Source organism: Pygocentrus nattereri, chromosome 6 (assembly GCF_015220715.1).
Source record: "Pygocentrus nattereri isolate fPygNat1 chromosome 6, fPygNat1.pri, whole genome shotgun sequence".
In the NCBI taxonomy this organism is placed as follows: Eukaryota; Metazoa; Chordata; class Actinopteri; order Characiformes; family Serrasalmidae; genus Pygocentrus; species Pygocentrus nattereri.
In genome coordinates, this window is record NC_051216.1 from 38727675 (window position 1) to 38744026 (window position 16352).

A 16352-nucleotide genomic window follows, 5' to 3' on the forward strand; every position below is an offset into this window, starting at 1 on the left:
AAACAAGAGTCATGCTTTAATGTCCTTATCTAATGCTCCAGCCACAAGCTAATATGTTAGCTCCAAGCAAACACACTAACCACAAGCCAATATGCTAGCTATGATGCAACAAGATGGTATGATATGCTGCAATACAGTCCGATATGATGTGATGCATTGTGTTGTTACACCTCTAGTGTAAGTGTAAGTAAGCAGTAGTTTTCTCTATGTGAGTAGTTTTTTATGTGAGAGAAAGACAGAACCTTGAGCTTGTGAAGTATGTGCAGGTAGCAGATATCAGGTTTGGCCTGTTTTGATGCCGTTTTGAACTTAAAAGGTGCAGAATTAATATGTGGGTTAACGGTAAATCTTTAAAAGTTATTTTACCATTACCTATTTATTATATTGTGCAGCTTATCTAATTGCTTTCTATTGTTTGACTGTTTGCTTCAATCCTAGTCAAGTCAGTTTATTTATATAGCACTTTTTACAGCAGGCGTTGTCACAAAGCAGCTTTACATAAAAATCTGTGTCCGATCCCAAAGTGTCAAGCCAATTAGGAAGCGATGAATTGCTATATAATAATGTCGCTGTTCTCTCATCGCCGCTCTAACAATGTGTTTGTCATAGAAACTCATATCACGATAATAACAAAAAATATGATTTACCATACAGCCCTATTTTAATGCATCTGTTTATGCATTCAGATGGATTTATACTGAACCGTTGCCTTTACTAAATAACTCTATATCCATCTATTGTGTGAAACTGATATCAAAGCGTGAGGAATTAAACTAGGGGCATTTAAGATTCCTTTATTTTTTTTGGTACAGTGAGTTTATATATATATGTATACATAAATAAATGCTGCTATTGTCATTTATTAAACCATGCGCACCACAGAAACTTTGGCGTGTCTGCTGAACAAGCCCCTCGGCCCCATTTGGGTTCTCATGCCAGCTTGGCTGTGAAATTCACAATGCAAACCCACACATGCGACATAAATAATTTCGCTATCCTTAACTAGCTCACGCAACGCTAAGTAACAAGGCTTCCAAGCTCTGAGTTTCTGTCTTAAATTGTACAGGATGTGTTTGAGGTCTTTAGTAATGAAGCTCTTTGTTGGCCTAAGCAGAGCGGCAGCTTCCCATCACCAATGAACTTCTGATCTTTCTATAGAAGTTGAGTGCAGCAAGCTGTGGAGTTAATGTGTCCACGCCTCTGGGCTTTGTCCAGCTGCTCTGGCATTAGCGTGCCTCGTCTCTTTGGCTATTCCGGCTGCAACTCCTGCAGCAAGCCCATCATGCCCCTGGAAAACGCGTGGAGATCACTTGACTGGAATTATGTGGCTGCTTCTGATTCTTCTTTTTTTTCTTTTTCTTTTCTTCTTTTCTTAAATCAAAGCATATTTCTCATTTCTTTTCCTTCTGCTGTGTTTTGACTGCTCAGGATATAATTTGTTCAGATTTTGCAGTCTCTTTTATTAGAAAAGTTCTTAAATGCTACCTATTAGAACTCTGGGAGCATTTGAATGTTCTCACTACATTTTAAAAAGAACTGCAAAGGTTTATTATCTCGAGAGAGAGCTACATTACACACTGCTTGTGTGATCTCCTTAGAAAAGCCAGTAGAATGGGAAGCTGAGAAGCAGCTGCTCATAATCATGTCCAGTGCCAGTCGACAGCTACAGGAGTATAAAATTCCTCAGCACTGGGCTGCGGAACAGTAGATATATAGAGTCAGTTTCTGAGGACAACCGATCTCTAGAGTATTTGTTAATGTTTTGGGTATATTATAAAACTGTTGTGATGCGCACATATTAAAAATCTTAAAGCCCAAAGGTGATAAAAACTTCTGAACTACTTTGATTTGTGGGGCTTTCTCTGCTTCCAAGTGAACTTGCTTCAGTTCGCTGCTGGTGGGAACACATTTGTACGGTGGTTTGCACCAAGCGAGGGAATCTAACACTAGAGCATACTTTCCTCTTTTTCTTTTTTTTTAGAAGCAACTGTGCAGTACTGGACACGTAATCTGCTCGTTTTAACATCTGAGCTAATCATTTCTGCAACTTGAGCTAATAATGGCAGACGAGCAAGTAAATAATAATGAAGCAGCGTGTTTGATTTTGGTGGTTGCATCAGGAAACGTGTCGCATCAGCAATATTGACAAACCGATCATAAAGGAAAAGACATCAACTTTGCTTTGACTGTGACATACATAGATGGTAAGGGTCTCTAATTTCGTGGAAAGTTGCAGTTTTTTGACTCAAGCTCTTGAAAATGTCAAACAGAGCAAAATTTCCTCTTCTCTGGAAAATTTTCTGACCAATTAACAATCTAACGGATGCAGTATGAAACCATTCAAACCAAAGAAAAAAAAAAAAACTCTGATGCCTTATTCTCAAAGTATGTAGTACTGTCACAAATGCTTGTGTGATGCTGTTGTACAAAGCAAGCATGCTAAAGTTCACTTTTTGTACATTTTTCTGTGTTTGCAGGAGTGTCGAAGTGGGGAGATGATGAGAGTTCACGCGCACACTAAGTTTTGCTTTCTCTGCGTCCTCACCCTCTTGTATCATCAGTGCTCTCATTGCCATGATGGTGGTCACCAGCACCATCATCATGATGATGGCCATGGGCACCACGATCATGACCCCGATCATGACCACGACCATGACCACGACCATGACCACGATCATGTTCACAGTGACCTGCAGATATCAAAAGCGCCTTACATCAGCTTGTCAGATCACCCGGCACCCGGCAGCCAAAGCGAGGCGGCGGAGCACGAGCAGCAATACTACATTCAGCAATTGTTCCGTCGCTATGGGCAACAGGACCGGCTGGATTTCCATGGATTTCAGAGCCTGTTGCTGAGCCTGGGCCTGGGTGAGGTGCGGGTGGTGGAATTAGAGCATGATGATTTAGGCCACGACCATGTGGCCCACCTGGACCTCCTGGAAGTTCAGGAAGGCCTCCACTCTCATTCGGCCAGCCACCCACATCCACACCCAAAATCGCACTCCCACCACAACCACCACCATCACTCCCATGGGGAGGCCAGTGGGGGCCAGCCCACAGCCCACGGGCCCTGCAGCCCCAGTTTCACTGCAGGAGCCAGACCTACTACAGAGAGTGTGCCTGTAGGACGGCACAGTCATGATCTGGACATAGACAGTGGCCATGATGACCACAATCACGATCATGACCATCATGAACATTCACATGAAACTGAACAGCACAGTACACAGACTCAGAGCATTGACCACGACCACACACATGACAATCATGAACACTTGCATGACCATGATCATGAACAGGACGATCACCAACCTCAACACATTGACCACACGTCTCTCCAAGACCGTGACCATGACCAAGACCATCATGGCCACGATGACACACAAGAAAACAATGACCTGGGTCAGGACCATAGCCCTGGAACATCTCTAGACAGCACACATGCACATAGCCAAGAAGTGAGTAAGACACAGACCCATCACCATCATGACCATCACCACCACAAACACCCTCACAATCACCACCACCACCACACTCCAGACACGACAGACCAGCTTATGAATACACGGCCAACCCAGGCTTCCCTACATCTCACAGGGATTTCCTTTAATGCTGAGACATCCTATCTTCAGCTCCTGTCACCCACACAGCCTCCTACCACAAGGCCCAAAAGGGTCAGGAGACCAACCAAGGGTAGAGGGCAACGCGGTCGCAACAAAAACCCAAACACATTTGCTCCAACCAGCTCTGGGGTGGATGATGGCAGAAATGACCATGACCATGATCATGACGAACATTTTCATTCCCAAGGTCAGTCACACAAAGAAAAAAGGGAAGTACCAGAAGAAATGACCAATCCAAACATCTCATCACTGACTGGACATTTTGAGGATGTGCCTCACCAACATGAGGAGGTAATTTATTCATTAATTTATCATGAAATATCCTCCTTACTGTTACTGTTACTAGTTACTGAGTCATAGTTATAAGAATGAAAATTATGGCAGCCTCTGATTTTTATTTTTTATTTCTTTAGTCAAGATCTTCTTAGTTAAATTACCATCTACAGTTGTAGTCATAGAAGTTAAGGTAACAGTTAACCAACAGCTACACATTTGTTCAGCCAGTGCTGTCAGTTAAAACAAATGCTAATTGTATTTCATTTCCAATAAACAAGAGTTTGATTTGGCACGTTTATCATTCAAGCTGAGGAATGTTTTTGAACTGTACGCCTGAGGGTACATTTGACTTGGTTCTGTTAGATATGCCTACTAAAAAATTAATTGTGCAGCTTAAAATAGCTTTTGGAATCACTTTTTGAGAGGATCATGGCACTTCAGTGTACCATATTAAAAGCAAACATCCACAAGTACTAAGACAAAAAACTAGTTTGGACATGGTCGCTTACTTCGGTCATGCCATTTATGTTCCTTTCAACTTCAGCTAGCAACGAATAATACATATAACTTCAGAACTTTAGAAGATAGAACTTTAGTCACTCATCATTATGTATGCCATCAGTGTACATTTCGTCACCTTTTTAGTTTTTGCTCATAAAATCTGAAGTACTATCGTAAATGATGCCAGGTTCTTATGAGAGTTTGTTTAATAGGGTTTCAGTTAGTCTGCTTTTTATACTTGCTTATGCCTGGCCTTACATATCAGCACTAAGTTTCATGGTCAATGCAATGAACACTTTTTAATATCTTGGTGATTTAGTAGTGAATTCATTTAATTTGTGTGTATATAAGGTGTTTTACAAAGGGCTTTGAACATGGCTCAGCTGCTCAGACTTCAGAACTGGAACTGCCCAGTCTTGATTTCAGGCTTGCCAGTTAATGATTTAAACATTATTGGTGAAAAGAATTAGCTAAAATTTGGTTGAGTAATATGTACTCTGGGTTATATTTACTTCTTACCTCATGTTGGTCATTGACACTTTTTCTTCTTCTTCTTCTGTTCTCTCAGTGTCTGAACTTGACCCAACTGTTACGACACTACGGTTTAAGCCCCGACTCGCTCATCTCTCCGGCTCAGTTCACCTACCTGTGTCCCGCACTGCTCTACCAGATAGACAGTCGTGTCTGCATCCGGCATTACCATCAGGTTGACATTCAGGAAGCACCTCCACTGTCAGGTACAACAGCACGCTGACAGAATTTAGGGCTGAACCATTTGGCCGAAATATGTAATTGCAATTTTTCTGATCAATATTACACTTTGCATGTATTTTCCCTAAAACGAAGCCTTGTTTTGTGAATATAGGCAGCCAGTTAGCTGTGGCACAGCACATGGATGTTTGATTGCTTGTGGTTGATCTAACTCATCTATAGGCGATTCATAAGCTGATTGCTTCTGATGATACATAATAATATTACATAATACACAATACATAATATTTTTTGTACCCTCGGTTTACAAGAGATCTGTTCAATATCATAATTAGTCAGAATGCACATGCCTTGTGAGTGTGCGTTTTACTGCATAGAAGCAGACGGTGCAGTTTCTGCCGTTAATGGTGTGGGTCTTGTTTCTTGGGAATCTCACAGCGAATATGAATGTGTGCATCCTGGAAAATTACCATTTAAAGGCTGTATATGTGACTGACACAAAGCCCGAATGTTACTGGGAAATGTCCCAAAAGTGTTGTGGGTTTTATTTGTGTAAGGGATTTGAATATACAGTGGAGTCCAAGGTCTGAGACCACACTGAAAATCTAGGTTTTTTTCCATTTAAACCTGAAAATAAATGACAGAAAGTCAATTTTTTTTAAATGTAAAAGAAAGGCCATGACGAGTAAAATAAAAAAATATTCACAATTTCTAGGTCACTGTTCAAATTGAAGCAAATTTGTGACCATGTTAATGCCTTTGTACAAATTATCCTCCAGTGAAGCTTGTTATCAGGCACCGATCTGGTGGATTTGATCTACTTATCAGAAGATTTTGCACAAACTTCTGGAGCTTGAGTGCAGTCATTACAGCAAAAGGGGGGCATATCTATTACTACGAAAAGAAATGGAAGAGTACAAGCTGAGAAAATGTTGAAACATAGAAATTTCATGTGTACCAATTATTGCTATGTTAAGATTAAATAAAAAAAGAAACTTGTCAAAAGTTTAAAGATTCATATAATGTTGATATAATTTGTAGTGAAAAAAAAGTTGCACTACATAAGAAAGAAAACATTTTCATTTCTTTGCTCTATCATCAGTGGAACATTAGTACATTAATACATTATAGAGGCCTACAATACAGTTGTAACCAGATGCAAAACTGCACCCTCTTGAGACGGACCATGGTTCTCATAATAACTTATGTTAACTAGTTATGTGGATGGATCACAACCAAGAACAACCTTGCTTGGCTTTTTGTGTCACTTGTCTCGTCTTTTTTCCCCACCAAGCCTTTGTGTTCTAGAACTTGAATCGCTTCACTTGAGTTTGACCTTTATTTTGTCCCCATCAGATTTTTTAATCCCATGCCTTCCTAAGATAACCTTTTACACCCTGTTTTCAATAGGAAATATAGTATTATATGGTCATCACATAATAGCTTTGTTGTGATCTGTGCTTAATGAGCAACATGATTGTATAAACCATTCAAGCTTCTGGTTAACAATTTACCAAATGCCATATAAGAACCTCTTTTTGTTTACAGTGATCTCCAAAGCATTTGTTCCAGACATGTTACACTGCAAAAATGGTCTTATCTTGTGAATTTATCTTAACTCTTGATGATTTATCTATAATATTTCCCATTATAAATTTGTTATTAGCTTATTATATTTGTTTAAGTGATTTTAGTAAGTTATCTCAGTGTATTGGCAAGTAATTTTGCCTGTTGTTAGAAATATGCTTATAATTTTACTTACTCAAATCACTTTGAACAAGTAAAAATGTGTAAAACAAATTATTTTTAAATAAAGCTAAAAACTAAATATAGATTTCACATAATTTCATTTGACAAGATGCTATTTTTTACAGTGTGTTATGAAACTAAATCTAACAACTCAAGCAAACCAACCGTATGAAAAGGTTTGGATTGTCAGAATGCTGAAAGGTTTTTGTGGCTTTCCAGGATGTCAGATGTGTTATCAGGATTGTAATCCACTGTAATAAAGTTGTGAAATCATCTTGACTTTGAACAAGGAAAACAAGCCAGGCAAGAATTCTCAGGGTATTGAACTGCAGCACACTTAGGACACTCTGGCCAGTAGTTCATTAATACTGACTAACATGAAATCAACAACTTGTAAATATTTATAATGTTTTATTTTACATTTAAACTGTGGAAAGAATGCAGTCTTGACTGACAGTACTGGAAGGTCAAAGCAAAATATCAGAATGAATATGGGAGCATTTTATTTGGAATAAATAAACACTGCCTTTGTATTTGGGAGTCTCTCACCCAAGGAACAGGATCATGTGCCTAGATCTGCTTCTGCATTTGCCAGGAATGGAAAATGCATCAACTCTAAAAGGTCATTACCTCAGAACATGATTAGCTTGCATTTAGATTGAAGTGACAGTTACTGAGAGGTAATCTTAAGCTCAAAGCAAGATCTGTAGACCCAGTCATTAGGGATCATCATCAGGGAGTGGATCCATGGAGGCAGATGATCCGCTGTGGCGACCCCTAAAGGGAGCAGCTGAAAGAAGAAGAAGATCAGGGAGTGGATCCAGATAATCCAGACATCGACTAAATATGCGACAACAATCCATTTTAACAAGGCCTCTAATTCGTTAGTCACTAGCCACATGTACCCAGATTGCCGTGACATCAGGGAACTGTGAAAAGGGAGAGACAATTTGTTTGAAAGGCGCACTCATTGGACTCAGGCCTGAGGGTGCTATTTATTAGACATGCATAATTAGTGATTTGCGTCTGCCGATTATTGCTTTAGTCTCCCAGGTATAGAGAACAATCTTTTCAAAAAAGGCTGTAGTACTTTTGCAAGTTTTGTTTTTGGTGTAAACGAGTTAGTTTTCTGTCCGCTGTGAACCATAATTTCAGACAAAATAAACAGCAAATGCTAATTGCTGTTATCTGAAGCAGCTTTCCACTTAAGCTATTACCGTACGTTCAGTATGTCACTAAGCAAGTGACTGGTTGCAATACTACAAACAAATGGCATCTTCTCAAGTGAAATTATCCCATGTAGAGTTGTTTATATCTGTTGTTCATAATTTTGTGATATTTAAACCATCTTATATATCTCACTATAGTAGCAAATAATTTTGCTGGTTTATAAAAATTATGCTTTGAAACAAAAAAGTATCTGCCAGTATAGTGAGATCATTAATTCATAAAATATCTTAATGCAATACATCCTGTCCTATATTATTTCAAAATTTTCAAATATTCCAAATGTTTATTTCACTTACATGGTCATTAAATGAGTGAATGTAACACACCATTTTCAAGTCATAAGTCAAACCATCTGTCTACTCTGACACAAGTTTAGATGATAATAGCCACCTTTATTTGCAGCCTGGTAATCCCGCAATAATAATCCAACTAATAGCTCAATCGGAATAGAATACATCCATGTAAACATTTCAGTCTGAATATATTAGTTCGATTGAGGCCATTCAGAATACAATTTCTCTCTGGTAGTCCTGTAAATAATCCTTTAAATAGAAGAATAATAGGGGGCAGTTGTGGGCTGGAGGTAAGGGAACTGGCCCTGTGACCGGAAGGTTGCCGGTTCGATGCCCAGTGCCGACAGTCCATTACTGAGGTGTCCTTGAGCAAGACACCTATCCCCCAATTGCTCCACGGGTGCCGTGCATAGGGCTGCCCACCACTCCGGGCAAGTGTGCTCACTGTTTATGTGGTGTTTCACTTCACGGATGGGTTAAATGCAGAGGTGGAATTTCCCCATTTGTGGGATTAAAAAAAGTATCACTTAACATTTACCTTAACTTAATAGCCATATAAAAGTCTTTGATTAGATTTCAAATCAGAAAATCTAAGTATGTTCTGCACATGTGCTTCGGGTCATAGAGTATAACGTTCAACATGACGGGTGCAGAAACTGGTCTGCAGAGGAGACGAAGTTTATGCTTTGAACTTTAAAAGACGACGGCGGGACGGGCGTCTGTCTTATGTGTGTCAGAACACAGTCTTCCTCTAGGCCTTCTTCAATAAGTACAAGTGAAGTACGTTTTTGTGAGTCTGCCATAATTTTAAAGTGATTAAAAACACAAGCACGTCAGCTCAAAACGCTGCTTGTCTTACTCTGACTGGACTCACGTGATGCTCGTTGCCATGGTAACATCTACACCAACTGCAGCTCTTTGCATGTGCATAAATTTTGATCAGATTACTTGTGTAATTGGAGATTTCCATCAGATTGTTCAGGAAAGTGCATATAACCACCTCAGTCTTAATCTATAATCAGAATGTATTCGGTCGGATCAAAAATCTTTCCATATAACAACAGCCAGTGATGACCTTGTGCAAAAAGAAATCAGCTTTATCAATGGTGAATCTTAATCTGTAGCCTATCTAAATATACAGCTTCTCTATATGTAACAATATTATGGCCTGTTTTGCTTTAAAGCAGGATTTTGAACAGTGCTATTAACCTTGAGCTTAATGTCGCCTCTTGTCAGGAGTCTGTTTGACCACGTCACGTGATGTAGCAGGAATAGGCAGTCGCTTAGCAGTGAAATAAGTGTTTGCTTGTGGATGTGGAGTTTTTTACTGCATCAGTACACAAGCCAGATTAAGCCTAACTGCAAAAGAACACTCTGTTGTTCATTGTTGGTCAAGCAATAAATTACTTTGTAATCATGTGTGCACATTTTGTGCGCTTTGACTGGTCAAAAGTTTATTGTTTTTCATCAGAATAAAGACATTTTAGGTTAAAGGATTTGGCTTAGTCGTTTGAAATGCTTCCGAGTAGTGAATTCTAGTCAGATTTAAGAATTTATATTCGAAACAAAAATGCACAGCCATCAAAGGTGTAAAATAATGAGTTGTGATTTATCATATTTTGTTTAGTTCATTTGGCTTGCTCAGATTTGAGCCTCTAGAGATTTAAAAGTGGTGCATTTTGTTATTGTATTTATGACTTTAAGCAATTCATGTGTGTGAATGCAGGGCTTGTTCTGTATTTGAATGAAAGAAGCTACATTCACAACATTTAATATATAATGCATGAGCATCTGGCCTTCAGCCTAGGCTGCTACAGATGGTTCTAGGATCTTTAGCGTTAAAAACAAGACCAAAAAATGTATTTTAAAAGATCTAAAGCATGTTTGTATCTTCTTCAGGCTTGTTTGAAAAGCATCTTGGGTGGCTCATCAAGAAGCTGCTTCTGTATATGACATTTAATATTTTTATGTCTTCGGCACTGTTGACTGATCATCTCTGAACCATTTAGCTTCCATATTTCAGGGTTTTACATTACTGGTTCTTGAGTAGTTTGTCTCTCCTTTTGTCCAGTGTGGATCTGGGTCTGGGGCTTTGTGTCCATCACGATCATCAGCTTGCTGTCTCTGCTGGGTGTGGTGCTGGTGCCCATCCTCAACCAGTCCTGTTTCAAGTTCCTGCTCACCTTCCTGGTGGCGCTGGCCGTGGGGACTCTCAGCGGAGATGCCCTCCTCCACCTGCTGCCTCACGTGAGTACCTGAGTGCCAGATTGTCAGACCCAACTGTAGCTCTTTTGTTCAAGAGGCTGGTTTAAGGGGCAATAATTAAAGAGTTACGATGTAAACAAAGGCCTTCAGACTGGATTGGTGCAAATGCTCCATTTTAGATAAACTGAGCCGGAATTGTTCCCAGTGCTGGTGATGGGAACCAGGAGATTGCAGAAACTAATTAACTCTGAAATCTTATCTGTTCCATCATCATGACCGCTTCAGTTAGGCCTGAAATTAGGACAAAGACTAATACAGAACAACAGTTCTTAAGTTCATAATCTAATCCTAACTTGAGATAAGGTTCTGTAACATAAGATTCCTATATTGAGATCAGATTTGCTTCTGTAGTACAAATTTGTGAAAAATCCTTTCTTGAACCATAAGATCTTAACTTAAGACAAAAATATAGGAAGTGTCTATAAATCCCAGATGTCCACCTCTAAAAACTCCCTTACAGAAAGTTATTACATAAAATTTTTTGCTGCCTGATATCTGATAAAAAAAAATATGCTGCCTGATATCTGAGATGCTGTTTTGAGAAGGTTTATGCCTTAAAATCCATTCATGGTGGAAGGATACCTGCAGGGCAGTTGTGAGGCAAAATAGACCCCAAAGAAAATTTGTTTTTGATTTCCCACTATTTTATTATCATCAACATTCTATATAAAAACTCAAGACACGTATAGGTTTACTTGTATTTTATATAGACATTACTGGGTCACTGTCTTATTAATACTTATTCAGTAAGTGTTGTTTAATGTTAAATGATTGATGATATAATTATCTATATAATTATCTATGAACAATAATTACCTGCTTTGAGATTTGATTACCTCTGTAATCTAAGTGTGAGACACCTCATTGTTAATTTTATAAGAACTTCATTATCAACATTATGTAACTTCCTCAGTTATTATAGACAAATTTCTTTAACAGCTTTCTACAAGTTAGTTGAAAGCTACAAAGTTGTAGCATCATAATAAAATAATTTTATACACAAATCTTCAACAAAAGAACAAATTGGTTCTATATTAATGAAAACAGTAATTCCAGACTTTTTAAGGGCTGTGTGTTAAACATTGTACAGTAGAGCTGCTCGATGTATCACGATTACATGATGTGTGTATTGCATGATGTATTAGTTTATTAAAACATTGTATATAATGTAAATAATATAAATAATGTAACATGCTAACAGACAAACCTGCGTTACTTCGACCAAAATTGTTAGTTGGTTCACATCAGTGCCTTTGTAAGGGCTCCAGATTAATACTGTCCTGTTGACCCAGGGACAGTTATATAAAAAAAATAGTGTAAAAGACAATTTTAAACTATTGGGATAATTCTTTACAAGAACTTAACACTTGATGTCTGCAAACACAGTCATAAAATCATAGGAACTAAATCTTAATAAGCATTATAATTGCTGTTCATTAGCTATTTATGATGTTCATTGCAATGCACACTGGTACTAAAGAGCAACAACGTTCCAATATTCATATATAACAACTTTAAGAAGTATTTACCTGAACACAATCTGAATTTACAGAAGATTGTTTTGTATTTCAGGAATGCAGTTTTTTTAGCAATGATGTTTTATAAATTATAAGATACAGAGCTTTTGATACACATACTCTCATACATACCGTACACACACACACACACACACACATATTTTTATATATATATATATATATATATATATATATATATATATATATATATATATATGCATTGTGTCTAGGGCTGGGCAGTATGACAATACATATCATTATCATAATAAATTATGTAACAGTACAGTATGCTTTTTTTTTGGATATCATCAGTACTTGTAGAACACTGACCAACAGCATGTGAATGTTTTTGTTCATTGTGTTCAGTTTTTGATAGTATTAGTATGTAGTTTGATAGAAAAATTTACTTTCTTTTTTTCTTGGTTTCAACTGTTTAGATGTCTGAAAAAAATAACGTATTGTGACGTATAGTTTATTTTGAGTTTTGTGAAAATTTGTTGAAGTATTGCAATATTAGATTTTTGCCATATTTCAAAAAATAGTATCAAGTTCATGTAACATCTTGATGTTTTGGACAGTCAGTTTTCACTTTGGGTTGACATGGTTCTTAAAAACGTCTGGAGCACTGCTTTGTTTATTCAGCACATACAGAAATAGTCTGAGACTAAGTCAGAATGCAGAATAAAAATGTATATGGAATCTTTTTTTTTTAATGGCCAATGCACTTTTATCATTGTGCTTGTTTTGTAGCACTCATAGAGTCCTTTTTAAGGGTACAGTAGAACAAGGCGCCGCTCAGATTGACATGTGTCCCACAGTTGGGAGTCAGGTTTGAGTAGCAGCTGTCTTATGTGCTGCCACTGGCAACAGATCTCAGAAGATTCAACTAGAAAGAATGACAGGGCTGGTGTTTTAGTTTGTTTTTCTGTGTAGTAGTCAGGTATCTACATATGTCTGTTTTTATTTTCTAGTCTCAAGGAGGCCATGACCACAGTCACGGAGAACACAAAGAAGAGGAAGATGAGATGGACCTGCTCACACAGTTTGACGGCGTGTGGAAGGGTCTGACCGCTTTGGCAGGAATCTACCTCCTTTTCATCATCGAACACTGCATCAGCATGGTCAAACATTACAAAGACCAAGGGGTGAGAAGCTGTCCAATACAGGAAAGCAAACTGTTGTGTAGGATTAGGTCAGGTTAGGGCATAAAACGTCAAAGTGTTGGAAGGAAACTGACCAAGAAGCTGGAGGCAACAAATGAAGGTGCTGAGAAGAGGAAAAAAGCTTGTTTTAGAAGTTGTTAGAACTAGAGCCAGACAGCACAAGTGAAGGATAAAAGGAGCAGTAGTTCTTATTTCTAAAGAGTCTGGCCTTCATTTGCTCCCTGTAGGGTAGCTTCTGTAGGAGGAAGAAGAGAGGTGAGGAGGGGAAGATTGGGAGAAAGTTGTCAGACCACAAGCTGAACAGGCGATCAGACGCTGAGTGGATGCATTTGAGACCGTTGACTGAAGGTAAGTTCTTCCCTGACCTGCTTTAGAATTGTATAGGGCTGCAAAGCACTACAATATATACAGGATACTGTAAGGCATGACATTTTCCATTGGTACCAACATAAAGAGGAATTCCACCAATTTGAGTCATTCAGAATGGATTGATGTGATATGGTTCACTGCAGAGACTCTGATTTCTTTACAGTGGTGATAATAGGAAACATGAGTATTGATGTTTGCAGCACAAATATAACCATTTTGTTTACTATCCAACAGGATCAGAGAACCTATACTTCTGAGTTTGCGTCCTGCATGTACCTCTCCACCATGAATAGTGTTTTAGGAAGAAGCCGAGTATTTAGATCAAAACCTTATTGCAGAACTATCCTAAAACAATGTCTCTAGCATTAGGCATTGTATTCTTCAGGCATTGTATTCTAATGTTGTTGTGGTTTTTATATCCATGAGGTATCTTTTTAGAAGCATAAAAATCTTCAGGCATCTGGAGCATTTCACATTCGACCACTCTGAATAATATATCATAACCATTTCTATACACAGGGAAAAAAAAGCAAGACACATTAAATCGAATTCTATCCAAACAGGGTCCAACAACGACACTCAACTGACTGAACTACAGCCTTTGGATTCCCCCAGCAAGACCCAGCTAGCCATCTCAGATACGCAGCATTCTCCGCAAGAGACGACTGTAACTGCAACAGAAAACGGCAGGAAGGCCAAGACAAAGAAACACGGACACTCACATGGCCATGGACACTCCCATCACGGGCACTGCCACTCAGACAAGGACATGAAGGATGCTGGGATAGCCAGCATAGCCTGGATGGTCATCATGGGTGATGGCATGCACAATTTCAGTGATGGTCTGGCCATCGGTAAGAATGTTTACACTGTTCTGTTCCTCAATCCCAGAAGCAAACACTTGAAGCACATTATTTGAAACCATTTTAGAAATAAGGGGTTTTAAAAACATTGTCAATAGAATAGATGCAAATAAACATAAATACAGTAAAAAGCAAAAAGATTTTTTTATTATTATTTTAGAAAAAGAAAAAAAAATATTGATTTATCTTCTGAGCTAATTTGAAAAACAAAATTTGGTTCCAGATTTCTCCTGGATGCCTCCAGATATCATTTGGAATTTTTTTTATTTCACCACCAAAATTACATTAAATCAGCACCTGATTTAATCTGATGAAGCATTTATTAGATAAACCAGGTACTGCATGATAAATGACCTATAATATTGGGCTTCAACAGTGAGAGTTTTGGAAATGATTAAACGGAGACAGTGACTTAAAATCACAACTGATTGTATTAATATTATTTGTATTTATTCAAATATTAGTATTCTTATTATACGTACATACATTTTTAAAATTCTTTTTCATATACGAGAAGGAAAAAGTCTAGCCTTTCACTCACATCAGCTCGAGCCAAGCTATATTCGGTGCTGAAATGATGAAGAGTGAAACATTATACCAAAAGGAAATTGTGCTGTATGTTCTAAAATGCTAATTTTTATTTCTATGTTTAGTTATTCTTGCTCATTTTATGTTTGGCAAGGAAAAATAATTTAGCATATTACACAAGAATAAGCTTTTTTGATATCTTAAGTGATTTAATTGCCTTAAAAGTGTCTTTTATTCAAATATTGGTATTAGAAAATGGTTGATATGGTTGTTACAGAAGAGCTATTTTTCTTTTGCAGGTGCTGCTTTTAGTGCCAATATAACAGGAGGCATCAGCACATCTGTTGCTGTTTTCTGCCATGAGTTACCTCATGAACTGGGTACGTGGTTCAGACAGTTTTCAGCATGTAGAGGAAGATTGAGTGGAAATGTCAGTGTTCATAGCAGCATTTTCCCAGTCGTACAAACACCATTGGTGCACTGCATGTATATGTTATGTCATATATAATATACAGTCGGTGTAAGAAAGGTTAAGCTACCCTTAAGCATGGCGTCATTTGATGTGAAACATTGCCTAGTCAGAGAGAAGTTCGTGCCTCCCTGCAATATTTATTCTACTGGTGTGAGTAATGGTTTTTCATTTCCAATGATGCCTCTTACATCCCATATCGATCGATCGACCTCATCCCAGACATCGGCTTGGGAACAGCAGAACAGAGCATTCCATCCATCTCTTTCTGTACTCCTCTCTCCTTTTCCCTTTGAATGGGAGGAAAACAAACATTGACCGAAAGGGCAGTGTACAAATCAATCAAGTCTGAGACAAAACAATACAGCAACAAAAAGCAAAAATATTAGGTTACCTGTCTGGAATGTCTGCTTATTTTCGAGTTCCTTTCTAGACCAGAGATATCAAAGACAAAAACTGTTTAGCAGTTGTTGATAATAGCTACCTTTTCTTAGTGTGTGTCTTTATTTGTGGCCCAATCTGCTGTTTACATTTCCACCGCCCTGCGGGACTGATAGGTCTGCTAGTGTTTCAACATAAACGGGACGAGTCCCTGACAGCCTGGCTCTGGGAGCCCCAGACACAGAGATGATGAGTGGTCTTTACCACCCTGAGGCGCAGCTAATTGCCTCTGACGGCTGTTTTAATTGCTCCCGGTGACACGGTAGAAGAGGGAACTCGAGCAAAGGAAAGTCGCAAGTTACTGGAAAAAAAGGCACTGCTCAGTCAAGAGCACAGTGTCCGCCTAATTTTTCC

The 16352-nt window shown here is 38.4% G+C and overlaps 1 protein-coding gene across 4 annotated transcripts in view; it reads left to right on the forward strand.

The window, feature by feature from the left end:
* Positions 1 to 16352, forward strand: part of slc39a10 (solute carrier family 39 member 10) — a 38505-nt gene that overhangs the window by 17367 nt on the left and 4786 nt on the right. For 3 of the 4 annotated variants that reach the window (XM_017695085.2, XM_017695086.2, XM_037539680.1), the window contains exons 2-8: positions 2478 to 3914; positions 4969 to 5137; positions 10455 to 10630; positions 13137 to 13310; positions 13556 to 13676; positions 14261 to 14551; positions 15388 to 15468. In XM_017695085.2, coding sequence (XP_017550574.2) covers positions 2496 to 3914; positions 4969 to 5137; positions 10455 to 10630; positions 13137 to 13310; positions 13556 to 13676; positions 14261 to 14551; positions 15388 to 15468 — 2431 coding nt within the window. In that variant the 5' untranslated portion in view covers positions 2478 to 2495. Of the gene's footprint in view, positions 1 to 2161; positions 2205 to 2477; positions 3915 to 4968; positions 5138 to 10454; positions 10631 to 13136; positions 13311 to 13555; positions 13677 to 14260; positions 14552 to 15387; positions 15469 to 16352 lie in introns of those variants that run through there. The other variant, XM_017695084.2, reaches the window with a different exon arrangement.